This window comes from Anabrus simplex, chromosome 1 (assembly GCF_040414725.1).
Source record: "Anabrus simplex isolate iqAnaSimp1 chromosome 1, ASM4041472v1, whole genome shotgun sequence".
Classification (NCBI taxonomy): domain Eukaryota; kingdom Metazoa; phylum Arthropoda; class Insecta; order Orthoptera; family Tettigoniidae; genus Anabrus; species Anabrus simplex.
This window is the reverse complement of record NC_090265.1, coordinates 748587526-748610455: the sequence shown is the minus strand read 5'-3', so window position 1 is coordinate 748610455 and position 22930 is coordinate 748587526. Positions and strand designations below refer to the sequence as shown.

The 22930-nt window shown below is 43.2% G+C and overlaps 1 protein-coding gene across 1 annotated transcript in view; it reads right to left on the bottom strand.

The window, feature by feature from the left end:
• Positions 1 to 22930, bottom strand: part of LOC136856904 (uncharacterized) — a 92899-nt gene that overhangs the window by 12732 nt on the left and 57237 nt on the right. The window contains exon 3 of the mRNA XM_068231043.1: positions 319 to 387. Within this exon, the coding sequence (XP_068087144.1) occupies positions 319 to 387 (69 nt within the window). The remainder of the gene's footprint in view (positions 1 to 318; positions 388 to 22930) is intronic.

The window sequence follows — 22930 nt, the reverse complement described above, 5'->3', positions numbered from 1 at the left end:
CAATTATGGTTTGATGGCAACACCAGTAGAAAACCGTACTACTTGTACAAGCCGGCCAAAAATGAACAGATACAAACTGCGTTGAGACAGGAGCATGTGAACTGGAGTGCATAATATGAGACCACATTGCCAAACATGTTTGGACGGTCGATATTGCAGTGCTCTGAACATTTACACTGAAGTACCAGATGACTCATGCAACAATAGCAATGTGTTTGTGATTCGAAGGCTGACGACTATGAACCACGAACAGTGTTCTTATCTCCCCACATGTTCCTGTCGTTATTAACTACTGAAGAATGCTTGATTTAACTTTACCTGCCAGTTCTCTGCAGTGCCGTTCTCAAAAGTTAGCAGCTGTTGTTCTTGTTTACTGCACTCAGTGACCTGAAACATGGAAACATGGCGATAAAAGTTAGCGTTAAGAACCGGCAAACCTTACAACTCAAGTCTAGTTTATATTGCAAGTGATTTTTTTTCTTCTGCTAGTAATTTAACCAACTCAGATTTTCTTGCAACGATGGTATAGGAATGGCCTGAGAAGGAGGTAAAATGACCTTAACTAATGTAGAGCCTGGTGTGAAAATCAGGAACCTCTTTTTTGCGACAGGTTAGTAAACACTCCATTCAAGCTTATTTGTCGACTTAAGTCATACCATATGATAGACCACCTGTTGGCCATGCTCTATATCGTCTGACACCATGGTTAGCCAGTACAAGCAAGTTGGTGGAATGTCGAGAGGTGGAGGTATCCAATTTCTAATCACTAGTTTGCATGCCAAAACCACAGTGGTTCATATGGAGTAAGGGCATATGATATTGTTGATGGTGATTCGTCCGTCAGATGGAGACGGTAAGCCTTGAGAAGATCCCGAGGTGTTATTCGACATCAAGTGTCACGCTCTACCTACCTCATTATCATCATCTCCTCACACCCACATGAGCAGGTTGCCCACGGGAGTCAAACTGAGACACCTACACCAGGCGAGTGGAACATTTCCTTAGATTTATCCGGCGCTAAAGCCATACATTTAAATAAATAATAAATTCCACGCCATCTCTGCACTGACACCTCGGAATACAACGCTTAATACCAATATAAATGGTCCGTTATTGGACATTATACATTTTCCAGCTAACTCATTCCTGGTTGCCAGCGTTTGCGCCTGAGTGAGCTAAGTTGGGTTCATCAGTTGGTAAAAAGCACACCTACCAAGATGCATGGCGAGTGCATACCGGGGAGGCCAATGCAGAGTCTATCGAGCATTCAGGATTCTCCTGTCACCAGAAACCCGAAAGAATGAATTAGAATACATTAGAAGCTTAGCCAAATTTAATGGTTACAACAGAGTATGGATTAACAGGATAATTAATAAAGTAAAAGCAAAGTCATTGACAAACCTCACCCCAGATAAACCAGATAAATCTAATTACGCATCCTTCACATGTAATAATTCAGGCATCCACCACGTTTCGAACCTCCTCAAAAAAAAACATCAAAATAACATACAACCAGTACACTTTTTAATCACAACACTGTAAACCACAACAACAATCCTTTCACAAGCTCAGGAATTTACAGACTAACATGTGCACAATGTTTCTGTTCGTATATTGGTCAAACGGGCCGTAGCTTCTACAATAGATACCAGGAACATTATAACGTAAGTAAACATAATAAATTTTCTGCAATGAGCATCCATATGAGAGATACAGACCATCAGTTTACAACCATAAATGAAGATCTTACAATCCTCAAGAAATTAAACACAGGAAAGTTAATGAATGAATATGAGAACATTTACATATTTCTAGATCAGTACTTTAATAAAGACCGTAATTTAAACAACGTTTCAGACACCAAGAATCCCACTTCCGAAACTTCACCTAAATTACTGCAATTGTTAAATATAAAGGATCGCACGGTCAAGAACATCTTTAAACTTTCCCCCTTCAAATACCCCTATAGTTTCCAATAACCTAACTTCCCCGTGGTTGCCCCACACTAACACGCCCCTACTGACCAACCAGACACGTGACACTCCGCCCATCCCTACTACCCCTACCCTCCCTCCACCTCCGCTACAACACACGAAGTACGAGAGCTGTAACTGTCAGTTGAGCTGGCGACAAGAATGACACCATCTTGTCACATACAACACAAGGAGGTAAGAAAAAAGCTCAGTAACTTAGCTCTTTAAGCGATTAATAACACCATCTTTCTATAAAACATATTTTTCAATTTTGTTACAGAAATTTGTAACAAATTCACTTCCTCAATGGATATCATTGTTCTGTCTAAAAAGTTAGTATTTCGTGAGTCTCCCATTCAACCAACATCAAGACAGCGGCCGACACCACACCTCGAACACATTGGAACCATCGTCGTTCTACCTATCCTATTTATTCGCTCATTCTCTAAACCATTACAGCGTGCAAATTAGGTCGCCAGTCAACAATGACCGTTTTTAAAATAGCATGAACCAAGGGCTTGACTACAACATATATCACAGCTGTTTCAATTCCACAATCTGTTGATATGCCTTTTGTAAAGACGACTTCAACTTAAAATACGACCACGATTATAGAAACATCAAGAGGTTTTATAACATCCTCCTAGGATGATTAAAATATGTTATCAGATATCAAACATTGTAATTAGCAACCAGACATCTTAAATATTTACCCTGCGACTGTACACAGTGTCTTAACATGGTGTTTATTTTATATCAAGTGTTAATGTATTGTACATAGTGTATTAACGTAGTGTTCTATTTTGTATCAAGTGTTACTGTACTTTCAACGTTAAACATGGTTTCATAAGACTGAGAGTGCCTAACCACATGATCATTATTTTAATAAGTGCCAGCGCCAGATAACTTACGATTTATTTCAAAGCTCTCGCAAGAACTCCACTAAATCTTGTTCACCGGTCAGTAAATTGTATTTCTAACAACTTCATCTCCTAAATGGATATCATTCTTCCGTCTAAAAATTTAATATTTGGTATTGTATTTTTAACCCATACTACTATTTTAGTTATATGTTGGTTTAATATGAAAGTATCGGGATCCCGATGTCAATTGATTTTGAGGCTGAGAGGATAGCCTAACGATACCCACAACAAGGGCGAAACATGTCCCAATGTAAGTGTCATGCTTAAGTTATAAACATTCATACGAGTGCATTGTATTGAATAGGCTGACCACTTCAATAAACTCACTTCTTTCATATTTACACTACTCCTTTGTCGGAATATGACCCAGAACAAATTGTGCTGCTTTCCTTCAGATCCTTTCCAGTTCTTGTATCAAGTAACCCTGGTGAGAGTCTCATACACTGGAACCAAAGTCTAACTGCAGTCTTACTAGAGACTTATACGCCCTTTCCTTTACATCCTTACTACAACCCCTAAAGACTCTCGTAACTACGTGAAGAGATATGTAACATTTCTTTACAACCTCGTTAATGCGATTACCACTATGAAGATCTTTCCTTATATTAGCACCTTGACAAACTTTCACCCCATCGATCCAGTAATTAAAATTGAGAGGACTTTTCCTCTTGGTGAAATTTACAACTTGACTTTTCATCCCGTTCACCATCATCTGCGGTTGATCTCACAACACTGTTCAGGCCTTTCAGCAGTTGTTCACAATCCTGTACAGTATAACATCAACTGCGACTGTAGTTCTTTACTCATATTTGTATATACAGTAATTATATAGCAAACAAAACAGGCTTAATAACACTGCCTTGAAGAACCACCCTCTTGATTTTTACAGGATCCGATAATGTTCCACTTACTCTAAAGTCCTGTTTTCTAGAAATGTAGTCGCCCATTCAATCACATTTCTCAAACCTGATCTACCTTCTACCAAACCAGTAAGTAATTTTGCAACTGTCAAACATAATCAGAATGAAAGCTTTCCCATCGCTTAGATGCAACACAGGAGAGACCTAGAAACTCATACAATGACAGTTTTTAAAGAAGACGGACTTAGAAATCGTAAAACGTTGAGCAAGCCTAAATCTGAAGTGTCAGATCGTGCTTTGTGGGTGTAGTTTTTGCAGGAGAGGAGGAAAGAAACTCCACTATCTCCGTCATGTCCCTTAAAGCAAAAATTAGATCAAAAGTTGATCTATCATATTGTTCTCCCTATATTTCTGTTTGTACTTTCATCGTCAGTCTTTCCTCTAATGTCCTCTCAAAGATCTTTGCTACATGTGTAATGTAGGAGCAGGCATGAAGAAACATCTTGAGCACACGCCAATGCCTTTATCCTGAGGTGTCTGCCTTAGTTATCGTGAAGCAAATGCTTGCATGCAATAAAATCCATACTGTCAATTACTTATCACTTTATAAGAGATGAATTCAATACAATTCGTGACATGCATAAAATCAGCAAGGATCACAAATCATGTTAACATGTAGGCCATATTTTGCTCCTCTTCTTCAGCTACATATAACTTAAATGATAAAAATATACTAATGTGAATTAAAAAGCACACTATGTTGTATTAAAATTGAAATTTTATAAAAAAAACCATTCAAGACTTCTTTTTCAGGAACATTATTTTAACAATTTGCCAGTGTCAAGCTTTTCTTCAATCCATGGGTACATTAAAATTCCTCTAGAACACCGTCGTTCACTATCATTTTATGAGAGGTGTTCCCCAGTGAATTTGGACCCCATCAACCACAAATAACTTACATCACAGCTACTGAAAGTGATATTGGTCCAACACCTGTATCAGTTGAACATTTAAGCCTTTAATGGATTTTACGTGTGTCTTGTGATGGTGTTGTATTTTACATTGGCATCTTCGTTCAAGCATATTTATTTATTGCAACTAAGACAATGGATGGATTTTTTGAAACATTTTAAATTTCAATTTTAATGCAACACAATGTGTGATATAGCAGCTATTTTAGATTCAGTGAGTCAAGGTGGGTGAAGTGAAACAACTTACCGGTGCTGCACTGTGGAGTCAAAGGACAGACATTAAAGGCTTCATCAATAAACCAAAGATAGGCTTCTGAAAAGTGGATGTAATGCAAAATGTGTAAGATCCAAGAGGAGACCATGCCACCGTTGTTGTCATAGGAAAACATAACCCGCATAAAATGCAGAAAAGAAGCTTATTGTGACCACATCTTCACAAATGACAAATATAATCTTATACAATGGATCATAGCAGGCGAGACAAAAGGGAAACACAGACACGGGCAGAGAAGACTATTCTGGATGTGGAACCTCCGATAGTGTTTCCGACATCTACGATATGGCGAGTCTCATATGGGAACTTTCTGCGAGGAGACGGCACCAGACTAAGAAGTATTAACAACAGAATAAATGAACACAAGTGTCACAGTACTGAGAAATCTCTTGCAGCTTAACACTCGCCAGTTTCGTCAAATTTTAATCAACATATATGGGGAATACATCATGCGAAGGGTGGAGTGTCTGTTGCAGGAAGGACGCTCCAAAATCTGTGTTATGTCCTTAGCAAGCAGTGAACATGAACTTGCTGGGTCTTCAGCTAGGACTGAAAGTGAATCCCAGCAAAACTAAGGTGAGAGGAAAGAAGCTCCAATTCAGCGGCCGTCTAGTGTGCCTAGATGTTGTAGGCTCCTCGCTGAGCAACACTGGCAGCTGCGAGAAAGATATCAGAGAATTGTTTAACCACCTAATCGATACCTTTATTTGCCTTTGGCAAATTATCATATCGATATAGAAATGAAGTGAATAGTGTGAAAGAGATCAGAAGAAGAACTGCTCTAGGAATATATCATCTGAACGATCTGGCATGACCGAGCAATAAATAAGATTGTGTCTTAGTAATTTCGGTCTTCTTCTATGGCTGTGAATCATGGACAGTGTAGGCCAAGGACAAAAAGCACATCAATGCATTATATATACATTTATTCAGAGAATAAACACTTCCCCGTCCATGAGGACAAAGTATACTGAATACATTTATGACTACATAAATGATTTCTCAGTACGGATAATGAACCTTTCAAGGCTTTGAGGACCACATTTTTCGTCATCGACTCTGGTAGTTTGAATCTTGAGCAGAATTCTTCAAAGAACTTGGGAAGTGTTCTTCTTGCACTGATCATGAGGCCTACAAACTCAATGTTATCCAGTCCGTATTCACGTCGCTAGAAGGGGATATCAAAAATAAGGTTCCTAGAGGGAAACCATAATCTAATTTCATTGATTGCAAATGTTAAAAACAGTGAAGCTCTTTAGTCTTTTTCAATCGTGAAATTACCAGCGTAGCAGTGGGCTCGGATTGCTAAACCTTTCCAAGAAGCTGGCGGCTAGTGCGCCGTTGAGACACCGCTGCTAGCCTCTTGTGTAGGACAATTCAGTGACGGTGCACTTGTAGCACTTCCACTAGTATAAATGCCTGCCTTTGGCCTTTATAGCAAAAATAAGGTGTAGCAATCCAACTGATGAGCCCACTGCTACACTGGGGTGAAACGCTGGTAACTTAACGATTGAAAAAGCCTAAAGAGTTTCAATGTTTTTAGAAGGGGATAGTTGGTTCGTACATGCTTTTCTTTTCCTCGAGTACTTCCCTGGGCTCATTAGTGTGCGATTCAAACTGAACCGAAGGATCAATAATAACCCATTGTTGTTATTTTTTAAGAATATCATATCAATCCTATGGGTACTGCCGTCCCCCGACAATCCATGGACCTCTTCGTGCACTGTGTAACCAGCGTTTCGTAATGGCTGAGCGCTGAAGCTTCGTATCGCATGGTGTCTAGTAAGTTGCAGAGTTTCGCTGCAGGGACATTAGAAAGGGTTTCTATCTCGTTGTAGCAATACCGACAACGGTTATTGTCCTAGGGCCGGCCTGGCATGGGTTGAACGGCTGCAACGTTAGAGGTCATCTTTAGAGCATCATTCCAGTCACTACAAGAGATGCCATCACGGTGTGTTATCCAACTGTTCACTGAATGGTTTTCTTTAATAAGAAAACACCTTTTACCTTTTGAGCACTCTAAACTATTTTTGGAATTTCTGATCTCTCAGTAATTGTCTTATTTTCTTGGAATCCAAAATACTATTTTTGGAATTTAATAAGCTGACGCAAGGTCAAATGTGCAGGTTTTATAGGCGTTTGTCACTCTCTATCAAGGGGTAGAGAAGGGTCCACCTATTGTACCTTACTGCCATCCTGCTTTCTTTGTCCAGCTGCTCATTGGTAGATTAGTGTTCGGTTCATCAGCGGGTTTAAAATACATTCAATAACTATACTACAGAAATCAAAGCAGGACAGGAAACTGAAATACCAACTTGTGAATGATAAATCAACATGTTACTATGGGACAAAATTTATTAAAATAAAAAAATTCCGAAAATAAACACTACTAAAATTTATCAAGAGATGGGTCTATTCCCCACACAAATGTTGTTCAATTTATGTTTTCCGGTGACGCGAGATACTTTATACAATCCAGCTGTCTATTGTAACAGTCGTCCACTCTCCATCAGAGTTCTTCTCCTTGAAAATCACGCTATCTCCCTTTTTTCACATCTCTGCTTTTTCTTTTTGGTATTTGTTTCCGTCCCCTCGGTATTCTTCAGCCTCGGGTCTAAAAACCTGTACCCTGGTTTCTGTTCACGAACGTCTGGTATTCCAAACTGTACGCTCCATCCTCAACTTGTTTCCTGATCGCCTCCTTCCATCTCTCCTGTTCACAAAATTTCTGTCAACTCCTTGACGTAACGTTGAGGCTCGTGAGCTCTCTCTTCTCCACTCGGACAAATATACTGCGGTCTAGGTCTCTCATTCCTACCATGTCGTTCTCTCCAGTGTGTATGAGGCCTTTTTTGTCCTCCGTAATTATTCTGTTGATACCGGTACCCCCTATTATACTGGCCTTGGTACTTATAAGCCGACGGTTCTTCTCTTGTGTCCCTTCCATTCTGGAAGTCTCTTCTTTTTTCCTGGTAACGTTGGGATCCCCAGTTCGACCCTCGCTGATAGCCTCTATAGTTTTCCCGTTCCTCACTCCGGATTGTTTGCGTCCCTGTAGATTGACCGATATTACTTTATTTATATGGCCATGGCCTTTCATCTGGCATGGTCCATTTGCCGCAAGATTTGCATGAGGACAAAGTATACTGAATACATTTATGACTACATAAATGATTTCTCAGTACGGATAATGAACCTTTCAAGGCTTTGAGGACCACATTTTTCGTCATCGACTCTTCACGTCTGCTGCTATCAACGTTCGCTGCACTTCTATTGGCAACTGCTTCGCGATTACAGCAATTCATTCTCGTTCTTCCAAAGAGTTATCAAATTCCCTCATCTTAATAAGCTGAAGGTTGAAAATTGAGCGAATCTAGCTGGGAGTGTCGTAGCGTATTTACGTGGAGATAGCTCCATTTGCAAATTACGTTGCACATTCGATCCCCAATTTTTTTCAAAAATGCTTCTCTGAAGTCATTATAGCTTCCAAACATATACTTAAATGCAATCACCCACTGGAGTGCACTGTCACCTAAAAATTTCTCCACCATGCGTAAGCCACAATCATTTCTGTATTTCTCCAGTTCCCGTAAGAATGTGCGAGGCGTCGTTTCTCCATTTCCCGTATACTTCTTTGGTTTATCTTCCTGTGTTCTAATAACGGTATATATCGGAACTACTCCTCGGCCTTCAGGTGTCGAAGTCCGGAATTCAGGTTACGATAATTGGAGAATTTCATTTGCAGGTATTCGGTCATTCACACCCCTCTTACTTGGTTCTTCCGGTCGTGTCTCCTCCCTGGATACATTAGTTTGACGTAGCACTTTATTCAAGCTATCATCCTTGTTCTCCCGCAATTCCAATAACTCCATTTGGTCCTGTAATTGTTCCACTTTCGTGCATAATCCGTCGACTTTAGCTAGCGTCTTCTCTTCAATTTGTACCAAGCTTGCATTTTCGCAGTTAAATCCATATTTTGAGCTCTATAAATATTACGGTAAGCTTTCATCATCTGTATCAATCATTCTTCTTTCCGAATCATTTCTTCATTCATTAGGGTTATGTCTTCCCGGCTGTCTCCTTTCCTGCCGTTTCTATTGCCGACTTCATGTCCTCTTCAATTTTCTCTTGAGCCCGTACAATCCTGTCACTAACTTCGTTCGATATCTCGCAAAACTTCCTCTCAATTTCCTTCGTCTCCGCGTTATTGACATTCTCTCTTACGTTACTCTGTAATGTCTCGAGTGATTCCGCAAGTGCTTCCATCTTTTTCTAAGCTCCAACTTACACTGCTTCAATTTGCTTTCCCAGCGTCCTAGCGCTCTCTTCGCAACATATCCTAACTACCTCGATTCTCATGTCCAACTCTAGTGATTGTTTTGTAGTAGTTTTGTCCTCTATTATCGTATCTAACCGTGTATTTGTATTTGATTCTAATAGAAACATCCGATCTTTCACACCCTGTGCTAACTCTGATAATTGTCCTCTACCGTCTCTTGCGGCCTCGTCTATCTGCGCTAACAAATCCTCTAGCGTCACTGCCATCATTAACTTCTTTTATTGAGAAAACGAACTTTCTGGATGAAGCGCCGCGACAACCTATTAAGATATCTCACGTTCCGACTCCCCTTTAACATTTAATTTATTTTCGTTTGTTTCTCTTACTTTACTTTAAAAACAATCACACTAATCCAAAGTACAAACATCCATCCGGAAACTCAATTCAAACCTCTTTCTATGTTTTAATGTCCTTCAGAATAACATAAATTCCCGTAAATTTTAAATAATTTGACATTATTGACATTATTACTATTATTATTATTATTATTATTATTATTATTATTATTATCGTATGGTATTTACAAACATAATGTGTAAAACTATACAATGAACATAAATAAAAATACAGAAGTAATTAAAATAGAATGTCCAGCTTCGACAACCAGTCCACTGCACTTGGTGTCAATTCATGCAGAGCCCGTAAACCGTCCTTAAATGCTCACAGTGGACAGCTCTCAACAACATGAAGCAATGTCTGCTTCACAGCACCACACTCACATGCAGCACTTTCACAATATCCCAACTTTTTCATCATATATCGTCACCTGCCGTCGCCTGTTCTGAAACGGTTGAGTTTTGCCCCACTCATGTCGAGGAAGATCGAAACCTGGCACTTTCTTCGTTGGGACTTTAATCAAAAAGGCGTTGGTGGGTGGACATTGTTCCCATCGCTGTCTCCATTCTGCTGTTACACTGAATTTTTCATAGGAGTGTAGATCAGTCCAGAGTGGATTCTGGGATTTTAACCTCATCACAGGTGGATCTCGTAAGGCATTGAACAAGAGTGAGTTCCTGTGTGCAAAGGTCTTCTTGAGCAACTGTACTTCCGCTGCTTTTCTCCTCAGATCTGGAGGAGCAATGTTTGCTAAAACAGGCAGCCACTGAGTAGGAGTGGACCTCACTATACCAGTAACAACTCTCATGGTTTCATTGAGCTGTACGTCAATCTCGCTCGATTGTACGCTGTTTTCCCACACAGGAGCGCAGAACTCACCAGTCGAGTATGCTAGAGAAAGTGAAGCAGTGCGAAGAGTGTTTGCATCTGCACCCCAGTTGCTGCCTGCTAGTTTATGCAGCAGATTTACTCTTGTACTCAGCTTCTTTAACAGATTCAAGCAATGCTGTTTGAACGACAAGGATCGATCCAGCGTGACCCCTAGATATTTTGGGAAGAAGTTGTGGGAGACTTCTGTTCCGTTAAAAACCACATGTAGCTCCCGATTAGCTTCCATGTTATGCAAGTGGAATGCTGTTACTTCCGTTTTACTAGGATTTGGCTGGAGTCTCCATTTGTGAAAATAGTCACACATGGTAGCTAGGTCCTCTGTAAGTATATCTTCACAGTGTGCCAAATCCGTACTCTGAGTAATTAAAGATAGATCGTCTGCAAACTGTATCTTATTTGAAGTTGTTCTTGGCAGGTCATGGATGTAAAGATTGAATAGAATGGGAGATAATACTGACCCTTGGTGTAAACCATTATTTAGAGATCTCCACCTGCTTCTTTCACCGTTCAGAAATACGGTTGGATAACATGTTGTTTAGTAAGCATGCTAGTTTCTGACAAGGGATGACTTGAACAAACTTGAGCAACAGTCCCTCTCTCCAGACCGTGCCATATGCTGATGTAAGGTCGACAAAAGCTGCAGCAGTCTTCAGTCCTTTCTGGAATCCTGCTTCAATCTGTGTTGTCAGTGTTAACACCTGATCACAACTACGATTCTTTCTGAAATCTCCTTGTTCAACTGGGATGACTCTTTCTATTGCTTCCTGGATACGGTTAAGTATCATTCTTTATAGATTACGCTAAGGAGTGAAACTGATCGATAATGTGATGCATCAGTTCCTTCCTTTCCTGGTTTCAAGACTACAATTACTTTGGCTTGTTTTAACAACTTAGGTTCGTAGAATTTCATTGAAGAAGTTGACTAGCCAATGTTTTGTACCAGGGCCTATGGCCTTCAGAAACTCAGGATAGATTTCATCCAGACCAGCAGCTTTATTTACCTTTATATTGGGCAGAGCCTTGTCCATTTCTTCAGTACTGAAATCACATGAATACTCCGATGATCTTCTCGTTCTTAGTTGCTTCTTAACACTCCTTGCGCGTATCTTTATCCATCTTCGCTCTAGAGATTTGTGTCAGTCTGGAGGCAATGGTGTTTAGGTTCATTCAACTTTTGTGTTTCATGGTAAGGTCACTACCACGTTTTCTTATGAGGTTCCAGGCTTTACGACTAGAGTGTGTGAAGTCGACCTCTGCTGCAGTTCTGTGCCACTTCTCTCTCTCTCTCCTAGATTTATTTAGAGCTCTTAGCAACTCATCAGCTGTCGTTTTATTAGGAGAGTTCTGATATTCGGTGTAGAGATGATTACATACTTCTGACCATCCTGGTATATAAGTCCTACGATATCCCCGGCGAATGAACTTCCTAGCATTAGCTTTTATGGCGTTGACAAATCTACTGTCATTTTCAGGAACTGGTGGTATCCATTGTACAGTGTTATCAAGCCCTTTTGCAAATTTATCCCACTTTACTAGTCTAAAATTCCAACGAGGTTGTGGTACTGAAGACACAAGAGGGATCTCAGTGCCACAGTGAATAATAACGGGTCTGTGTTGACTTTGCTTGTTGCTGTGTAGCAGCGCCTTCGTGGAAGAATCAGCCGGTGTACCACCGTTGCCCAGGGAACGCCCGAATGCCTTATCTAGCACTCTTCGGAGAGGCTCCTTCCCTGTTCCCCATTAATTAGCCCCTAGTACATTCAGTTAATAAACTGGCCGGATATCTCTCTCCTGCACTTGGGCTCAGAATATAGAGTACAACACACCGTACATTCCAAATATCCTGCCCCTACCTTCGCCTCGAGGCGAATGTGTTCCGAAACACTGGCTCACAAGGTCCCGAACCACTGACATTGACGTAATATTTGTCATTTCTTAATGTACAACAGAGGCTTTATTCATCTCTCCCCTGGCGTCTTGCAACTTCCCGGCTGTCTCCTTTCCCGTCGTTTCTATTGCCGACTTCATGTCCTCTTTAATTTTCTCTTGGGCCCGTACAATCCTATCACTAACTTCGTTCGACATCTCAACAAACTTCCTCTTAATTTCCTTCCCCATTGATTCGATCCGACGACCTAAGAAGTTATTAACTTGATGTACTAGGGGCTAATTAATGTCAAATAATTCAAAATTTACGGGAATTCATGTTACTCTGAATGGCATTAAAACATAGAAAGAGGTTCGAATTGAGAAGGGTGTGAACGACCGAATAACAGCAAATGAAATTCTGCAAGTATCGCAACCTGAATTCCGGACTTCGACACCTGAAAGCCGAGGAGTAGTTCCGATATATACCGTTATTAGAACACAGGAAGATAAACCAAAGAAGTATACGGGAAATGGAGAAACGACGCCTCGCACATTCTTACGGGAACTGGAGAAATACAGAAATGATTGTGGCTTACGCACGGTGAAGAAATTTTTAAGTGACAGTGCACTCCAGTGGGTGATTGCATATAAGTATATGTTTGGAAGCTACAATGACTTCAGAGAAGCATTTTTGAAAAAAAATTGGGGATCGAAAGTGCAACGTAATTTGCAAATGGAGCTATCTTCACGTAAATACGCTACGACACTCCCAGCTAGATTCGTTCAATTTTCAACCTTCAGCTTATTAAGATGAGGGAATTTGATAACCCTTTGGAAGAACGAGAATGAATTGCTGTAATCGCGAAGCAGTTGCCAAAAGAAGTGCAGCAAACGTTGATAGCAGCAGACGTGAAGACGGCATTTGAAGCGGAGCAAATCTTGCGGCAAATGGACCATGCCAGATGAAAGGCCATGGCCATATAAAGAAAGTAATATCGGTCAATCTACAGGGACGCAAACAATCCGGAGTGAGGAACGGGAAAACCATACTGGCTATCAGCGAGGGTCGAACTGGGGATCCCAACGTTACCAGGAAAATAGAAGAGACTTCCAGAATGGAAGGGACACAAGAGAAGAACCGTCGGCTTATAAGTACTGAAACCGTACAGTGTCCAGTACAGCTCATGGGAATGATATGTGCCTTTCTACTCCATTAAAATTACTCCTAAAGGTCGCGTCATTGGTAGCAGTATGGGCGATGGGGATCGAGCGGCGTCCGGCCAGAACAGAACCCGCGAAAGAGCGCCTGCAAAACAAAGGGAAGACAGAGCAAGAGCCAAGCCCCCACGGAAATATCCTCTCAACTTGCAGAGAGAGATAGAAGAGGACGCGATGCTGGAGTAGTCAGATACGCCCCGAGGTGTGGCTTAGCTTCCCAGAGTTCCAAACTAACATAAGGAACTTCCGGTTTTTTATGCACGTGTCACGGGTGCCAACGTCGGATTTTGGCGCGTAAAAATGGGATGATATTTTGATCCAGACATAGGAAAATTATGTGAGACGCACCATTGAATAGAGCGGAATTTTCTGCGGTTCCCAGACTAAAAATATGTAATAACTTATTCAGGGGAAGAAATGAGGTCACCAGCTGTCCAGATGTAACATATTGCTAACACATGTGAATACAACAGCGTCACCCAAGCTAAGAGTCGCGCTCAAAGATGACTCCACCCCCCAAGGGACGCTAATGAATTAATCAAAGGCGGGAAGCAAATTACATAAAAACTGCCGATCGTAGGTCCACCACGCCTTGCTCAAATGAAAGAGCAGATAGAGGGCCACAAGATGCACTATTTAAATGTCTTCAATTCTTGGTATGAAAGGAGCTCTTGTTCTTAATGAACCGTGAACGTTTACGCCCCCAGGCTTCCGGCGGGCAAAATGATATAGGCCGGGCTGGCCATCGGAGAAGACAGTTTTTCTTTGCGGGTCGTTGAGAAGGACACTGTGTCCCGCGGTGCTCTAGTTCTACGGTCCGAACCCATTGACCGCTTACTAAGAGTTATTGTGTCCATCGCCGCTGTGTAGTACAAAGCCTTTGTGAAGTGAACGGGAGGCCAAACGAGCCTAGGTGAATTGTCTCTGTGCTGCGTGTCAAACTAGTTAATCCGCGAGCATAATTTACAAACGAGTAGCAGAATACGGCTGGGACGGTGCCGGCTTTAATGAGTCAGTGAAATTCATAATTTGGTATCACCCAAAGTGTTACTCTGAATCAGGGGGCTCGAGTCTCGTGAGCCACCCGATTCTTGCTGTGAACGCGCCCGCCGTGATTTGAAAGACCGTCTTATTCGTGGTGTAAACTCTGGAAATAGAGGCCGTGTGACGAGTGTAAAGTGTTACCCATTTTGGATTACTGTAAGATTTCAGCTGTGAACGAGTTTCCCAGGATGTCGGACTTGTATGGACCAGGGATGAAGGACTGCACGCCCGCCACCAACCGCGGGGCCATGCAGCACTAAAGCTCCATCATGGGTCTCCCGTGGAAGGAGAAACAACGGCCACCAAACAGATGAGTGATGTCCAAATCTAATTTCTAAGCATGATAACATAACCGGGGGATAGGATTAGCTTTCTTTGTAAATATCAAAATGTTGTAAGATAATGCATGTCCTATATGGAAATTTTATTGATCTTTAGATAGTTGAAGTAAATTCAAGGGAGCCAAATTCCCGGACGACTCAATTCTTTTTCTTAATGATTAGCTTATCGTGAGGGTTATATTTTTAGTAATATGTAGAATGTCCTAGCAAATATGGGAACAAGGTTAGGAGAATATTTGAGTTTCCCTTAGGGGTGGTTGGAACAATAGTGCTGGCGAGCAGGGAAAACCATGTCAAAATGTTGGTAGTTACTGTCCCACGTGGCTGTCGTATATGCCGGGGAAACTCATGGGTCAGTCAGACAATGCATGCCTAGCTTACACATATAATCAGTGCATGTATAGCAAGAAAGAAGAAATCCCGACCGGGAGAGGTATATGTTGTGTTATTTAGGTAGGTGTGAGGGACCATGTGCAAGTCTCCCGTGATTTTTGATTAATTGGCCAGAATGGTATGGAGTGTTTTTTTAATCTATAGCCGGGGTGGGGCCCAGAGGCAGGAGTCCCTAATCTTTGGTCAGAAGATTTAAATATAAGTATATTTCCTGTGGCAGGAACGATATAGTCATGAGAGCCCTATGCCCAAGGGAAGAAGATACGCGATATGAGACGTAGTGAGAGGGCCGAATGCCCGAGTAATTTACGATGAGATGAGTTAGAAGTGATCGTGCCCACAGTCGGCGCTCAGCGGTAATAATGAGAAGGGAGAGAATAAAAGAGTATTTCAGGGGAATTCCACGATAATATGAATAAACAAATGAAGTGGGCCATGGATATGTGTCCCCGAGATGAGAGGGTGGACGTGTGAGGGAGAGAAGAATCTGGCGTGGCCAATGAATGAGAAATGGCCGTGCGAAGTGAATGGCCGCCCTTCCTTTTTTTTGTGAATGTCTGGCTCTCGCCCTCGTGACAGAAGGATCCCGTTGTACCATTGTATTAAGACTTGGAGCCCTGGGTCTACCCCGTGCTCTTCTGTTTGGTTTAAATGGCTTAGCTAAGAATACTTGTATAATGATAATATCATGGTGATTTTAAAAGGTATTTAATAAATGAGTAGGGATCTCCCCCAGATACCCGGTGATATGAGACTGTAGCTATTCTAGGGATTTACAGAAACCAACGGTATCTCTCGGTCGGGAGTCGGCCAGTTCGACTCCGGATTATGATGGCGCCCTTGAGCGAGCTGCCCCAGGCTTGCGCCTTGGGCCGGAGACAGTGATGACCATGCTGTTTCTTTCTAGGAATGGCTCTCCTTTGTGCATGAAGTGTATATATCCGTATATCTGTGTATGTTTCGTAATTATGTGCATATATTTTTGAGTTCAAACAGAACCTATGTGCACGTTGCGTGGTCTTGGTGATAGATGAGGAGTCCGGGGTTTAGCTAAATGGTATGTGTGTTTGTTTGTGTATCATGCAAATGTTTCTTTTAATATGATAATTATGTAGCGTAGGTCCCGGTTATGTTCGTGCTAAGAACAGCAAGTAATATGTGAATAGGGACATCAGATCATCTCACGGTGTGATCGACAGAATAATATAAAAATTTCATGAACGGTCTGAACTAATGAGGAAAGATGAACGATAGAAAATCGCAAAACCTCAATCATACCGTAATGCAGACGACGCCCATGGGCGATTCATATTTTAAAGGGATCATTATTTTCTTTCCTCCCATATGTGGAGAGTTCATTGTATAGAGCTGTGTCAATTTCTTTAATATGTCATGTTTGAATAAATTCGTATTCGTAACCCCTATTTTATGATTCTTGTCATTTGTAGCAGTGCTAAGCAGTATCCACTAGGCATTTGAACCCGGAGATCCTACTTTCATATTATATACATAAGGCTCCATCTTAAGTATTTGTTTTTTTTCTTTCTTTCGAACGTACCACTCTCCAAGTGCTCAGGCTGCCCGGGCAAGCACAGAAAGTAGGAAGGGAAGCGGTTCGAAGCTGGTGAAGCAATTCGACCCGTTCTTCATCCATCTCATCCGTAGGTGTTTACCCCGTTACGTGGAGGCATTCTTATGCGTGGGTCATCCATTCGAGGCCCGGAAGGGTGTATACTTGGCGCCCAACGTGGGGCCATTGTTTATAGTTTACGCTGGAGCATTTTGAGTAAGAGATAGGCCGCCCACAGGGAGGATAGATGGAGTCAAAGTGCCAGGTTCGTGCCACAATCTGATTACATTTGGTATCGAACGGGTTGGCAGTTATTTGGAATGGAGGACCCGACACGTAACCGAACGGATGGAGACGTTAAGTACATGTCCGAAGTGCTAAGATTCATAATTACAGATTGGATACTGCACGGGTTGTTCAGATTGTGTGATACTCAGCAGGACTGTCATGGTCATCGTACGGGTGTGCGTAAGTCACAACTCGTGATGATACCTCACACAAGATCAGCCATGAAAGGGAGCGACGTGAATAATAAATAGGATAGGAAAATGACAAGAACAGAAAAATCATGTGTCCAGTTTAAGTGGAAATCCGCATGAGTGTCACTCATAAATTAAAATTGGTACCCGGGACAGACTATGAAGTTGTCAGTTCGTTGGGAGACAATGTTATGGTTCTCTCAGTGTGAAGTTAAAACGGCCGGCAAGATTCTTCAAATTTCTCCAGTTACGGGTATCGGCCAAAGATTGTGCGCTGAGGTAACGGAATTTGGCAGATATAAATATTTTTTCGAGAGGGCTTTAGACGCCGCGGATAAGAGCAGGGTACCTCAACCCAGGCTCTAATTTTGCGCAGTGACGGATGCGATGTTGCCAGTTTGAGACGGGTAATTGTCTGCTAACGTCATCTTATCAATCTCAAGGTGATAACATCCATTTGTGACTGGGGTGTGCCATGTTTCCGGCATACGTAAAATCGAGCCCACGGTAGGCCGCGCGCGAGACTGGAAAACTTATTCCAGGTTAAAAGGGCTAACGTCGAATCAGTATTATTATTGTTATTATTATTGTCGAGTGATATGACGAAATTTCCTATACAATGAATGGTGACGTTAATATGGTAGGGGGCGTGACATAAGCCGTTTGCAGGCTCAGTTTGGATTGATTTGTTGGAATTTCGAGTAAAGTTAGGTCACGCTGAAATGTATATTTAAAAAAAATTGAATGTATCTATGCTTTCTGTCGATCACCTGTGGTCAATTTTCTGCCCACGGGAGATCCGCTTTCTCCAAGATTGAATTTAATATGGACATGGAGGTCATGAGGGATATGATGCGCCAATTATTGGCAGAACGCGAAGAAAAGGCAAAGGAAGACAGGGAACTTTTAAGGGAACAATTAAATCAGCAGGCAGCGGACTTTAAGGCGCAGTTTGACAGGCAGGCAGAGCTTTGCCAGGCTCAGGCGGCCACGAATAAGGCTTCGTTAGACGAGCTCGCAGAGGATATGAGATTAGGTCGTGAACGTAGCGACGAGAACGCCGTGAGGCTGGAGGCAAAGATGACTGAGGCGTTAGAGGGGAAGTTGGAGGACGTCATACAGCAATTAAAGCAAGTGGAGATTAGGGTGACAAATAGGATCGACGTGACGGACACCAGGGTAAGCGCCTGCGAGGAAGAGATGGAGAGGGTGAGCACCCGCGTAGAGGATGTTGCAAGAGACATGCAGGAGGCCAAGGCGGAAGTCCGAGAACTAAGGACACAGACGACGGAGGCCCTCGACAAGGTGGCAAAAGAGGTCAGTGACCGTCTGATCCAAGTGCAGGATATTGCGACCGCCAAGCTCAAGGAAGTCCAGACTCAGGCCCATGGAGAAGTCATGGAGCTTTGGAAGGAGGTGACCGAAGAGATGGAAGCGGAACAAGAAGAAGTCCGAGGGAAAATCCAAGGCCTGAACCGACAGGTGGAAGAGTGGGGCAACAAGACCCACAAGGCTGCCGTCCAAGTAGAAGTCCACACGGAGCTTATTAAGGAGATCCGGGAGGAGGTCGAGTTGTTAAAGTTCCAAGAGGCGAGAGGTGAGATCGTGATGCGATCGATCCTCAAGATGCAGGATAGCGTTGACAGAGTGAGTCCGCCCAGTAGTATTGGTCACGAGGCCAACGTTGACATTTCGCAGGGAAATGAAAATGCACAATTGCATAATGCACCACAGGGACAATCGACCCCGCAAGAGAGTGGAGCAATTCCGGTATATAATCTCCTCCGGATGACGAATGACGAGCCGAAGAAATTCGGGTCAAACACTCATCTTACCCCGAAAGGTTTCCTTGCTGAGGTAGACCAATACTTCATTGATCATCGAGTTCCAGCGGACCGAAAACTGAGAGTAGTCGAACGGTACCTAACGGATCAGCCTTTGGTCTGGTACCGGGCGTTCAAATATTGTTTCGATGGGTATGAGGAGTTCCGGCGGCGCTTCCTCGAGAAGTATTGGGGGATCGAGACGCAACAGAATTTGAGGCTGGAATTGTATTCGCGAAGGTATTCTGGTGCAGAGCAGACCCGTTTCTGCGAGTACTTCGTGGGCCAGTTGTTGAAGTTTAAAGAATTGGATAGTCCTCCCACAGAGTTAGAGTTGATTTCCGCCATCGGTAAACAGCTCCCACCGGAAGTACAGAAGGTGCTCATAGCGGCGAATGTCCGAAATGCGGTCGATGCTGAACAAATATTGAGGCAGCTCGATCAAACGAGTGGAATGCAGGCGCGACATCGCCATAGCGAGGCGGTCCATGTTGTCGACCTAGCTCAAGATGAAAGCCCACCTAAAAGGAAGAACCAGGGGACTAGTACGAATGAAGTTCGGGAGATGTATCCCTCGAGAATCAGGAGTGATTGGGGTCCCCAGACATGGAATGGACCGAAACGGGAATACCCGGATGGCTGGAACACCCGCGATCCAGTACCCTGGGAGAGGATGCATCAGGGGCCAAGACCCCAGTATCGCCAGTATGGACAGCGGAGGAGGCCGTACCAGAATTGGGGACCGAGCGGACAACGGTCGACAGGGCAACGACCAGGAAGGAGGGAAGAGTACATACGAGATCGCAGGAATGAATCACGACAGTATGTGGAACTGCGAAACACGCCAACCGGTATTGACAAGTGGCAGAGACCCATACAGGGTATGGCCGCCGCGGGAATGTGCGAAGGGGCAGAAAGCCTGCAACTGCAAGCCCACAAGAAGGAAGGACGTGGAAGAGAATTGAACCCCCAGGCTCCGGAGTATGCCAGTAGCTCCGGAGCGCAAAAAAAATTTCGCATAACCAGTGAGGAGATAGCCTGCGGTTCGGGGAGCAGCCATCCTTTCGATTCGCAGTGGACGTCAGTTACCATAGCTGCGTGGGTGATCCAACCCGAGGATTTGATCGAAGACGCACACCGACAGAATAAGAGAATTATCAGGGAATTACCAGTGGTGTACATCAGAGCTAATGGATTGCGCGTGCGCTCTCTTGTAGACACGGGAGCCAGCGTAAGCGTCGTATCTAGAACGCTCATACGGGAAATCCAATCGAAGGAGCAGATCCATTATTACCGGTCTCTAACATGAAGGTACGAGGAATCATCCCAGATCGCACCACAGTGTGCAAGGCTCAGGTTTATTTAGATTTGCAGATCGGAGAGGCCATTACTTCACACGCATTTATCATCCTCGAGAAGATGGAATACACCATTATATTAGGCGCCGACTTCTGGAGGGACTATAACGCAGTTATCGACATGCACCGCAATGAGATCAGGCTAGAGATCAACATGCATTCCGAAGGGGTGAAACTAAACGAAAGTGGAGACTGCGTAGTCGATGAGAGGATTTGGACTACTCAAGTGACCTACGAAGAGGAAGTCCGTCCTGATCAGATTCTGGATGGGAAACATCAGAAAGAAGAGATAATAATCGGACTCGAAAGAATGGTTGCAAACTTCGAACAGGAAGAGGAAGAACCGACATTTGAGGAGGCAGTGCTATCAAAAATTAAGAAAGCAATGATAGGTGAAGAGGGAAGAGCTAGACTGAAAGAAATCTTGGAACGCCACCGCGATGCATTTGGGTCACAACCGGGAAAAATTTCGAATTTCAAATACAATTTCGTCGTCACAAGTTGGGAACCTTTTCGACGGAATCCGTACCCGATTCCCGAGAAACATTATGCCAAGGTACGACCTATCATCAAGGATATGGAAGAAAACCAGAAAATTTCCAAAGCGCCGACGCCATTTTTAAACCCTTTAGTCATCGTGGAGAAGACGAACGGTTCGCTGACGGTGTGCCTAGACGCACGTGCAATTAACGAGCGCTTGGTACCAGAGTACGACAGGACACCAAACATTAAGGATATTTTGAAGAAGTTTAGTCACAAACATTATTTTTCTGGGGTCGACTTGAGATCGTCCTACCACCACATTGAGTTGTCGGGGGAATCCAAGGTACTGACGGGATTCATGTTTGACGGACAGACGTACGTCTACAATCGTTTGCCGTTCGGCATCAAGAACACAGGATCGGCCTTGATAAGGGCACTTGATAGGAATTTGAGCGAGCAGGTGAAGAACTTTACGGTGCGTTATGTAGACGACATTCTGATTGCGAGCGAGACTCTGGAGGAGCATCTGGAACACTTGAACCTGTTGTTAGCAGAATTGAATAAAAACAACTTTATAATTAATTTGGATAAGTCGAACTTTTGCCAGAAAAGCATTTTGTTCCTGGGACACGTCATAGATTCGGAGGGTGTCGCTCCGAACCCCGTTAAGATTCAAGCTATTCAAAATTTCCCCAAAACCAACACGAGTCAAACATATCAGGCAGTTTTTGGGAATCTGCGGGTTTTTCGCCGATCATTGCCCCAGTTACACTGAGGCGGTAGCTCCTCTTCAGGACCTCCTGAAGAAGAATAATAGATGGAAATGGGATTCGACCTGTGACGAAGCTTTCCAAAGGACAAAAGAATTACTTGAAAACAGCATCAAGCTTGGGTACCCCGACTTTTCGAGCAAATTCGTAGTCCAAACCGATGCATTCATGATAGGTGTAGGGGCGGTATTATACCAGGAGACGCCGGATCAGGAAAAACGCAGAAACTACATCGCGTTCATGAGTCGTAGACTTCGGGCTCATGAGTGCCAATATACCGTCACGGAATTAGAGATGTTGGCAATTGTTACAGCCCTCAGTCACTGGAGGAAGTATATATACGGATTCCCGGTCGTGCTGCGGACAGACCATAAAGCTTTGACCTTCGCTTTAAAGTCGACGATGGCATCCGAGAGAGTAAACCGCTGGACGTTATTCATCCAACAATTCGACTTAGAGATCGAACATTGTGCAGGAAAGGACAACGTGATTGCTGACGCATTAAGCCGAAACTCCGAACCGGAAGCCCAAGTTATTCATCACCTAGAGTTGAGCGGGGGTGACCGTGAGACGTTGGACAGGCTGCAACGCATCGGAGAAGAGCAAGAGAATTGGCCCGCGACCAGACGATTGATCGATTTCTTCAGGAAAAGGATACCAACAGGAACGCCTGAATACCAGGAGATTGAGAGACAGGCATCCAAATACAACTATTTCAACGGATCCTTCACCAGTTCATAGATGAAGACCATACGAAGTACCGTATTGTTGTTCCGCCCGTGCTGCAAGTGGAACTGATTTGGCTCGCACATCATTCCATCGGTCATGCGGGAATCGATAAAGTTACCTCGACACTACAGGAGACCTTTGTCTGGCCGAGAATGAGGCGGATGATTAGGACCGTGTTGACAACATGTGATACTTGTCAACGAATCAAACCAAATACTTATCTCCTGCGGCAACCCCCTAAACCGCTGTTGCCAGAGAAGCCACGAGAGCTATTTGCGATAGACTT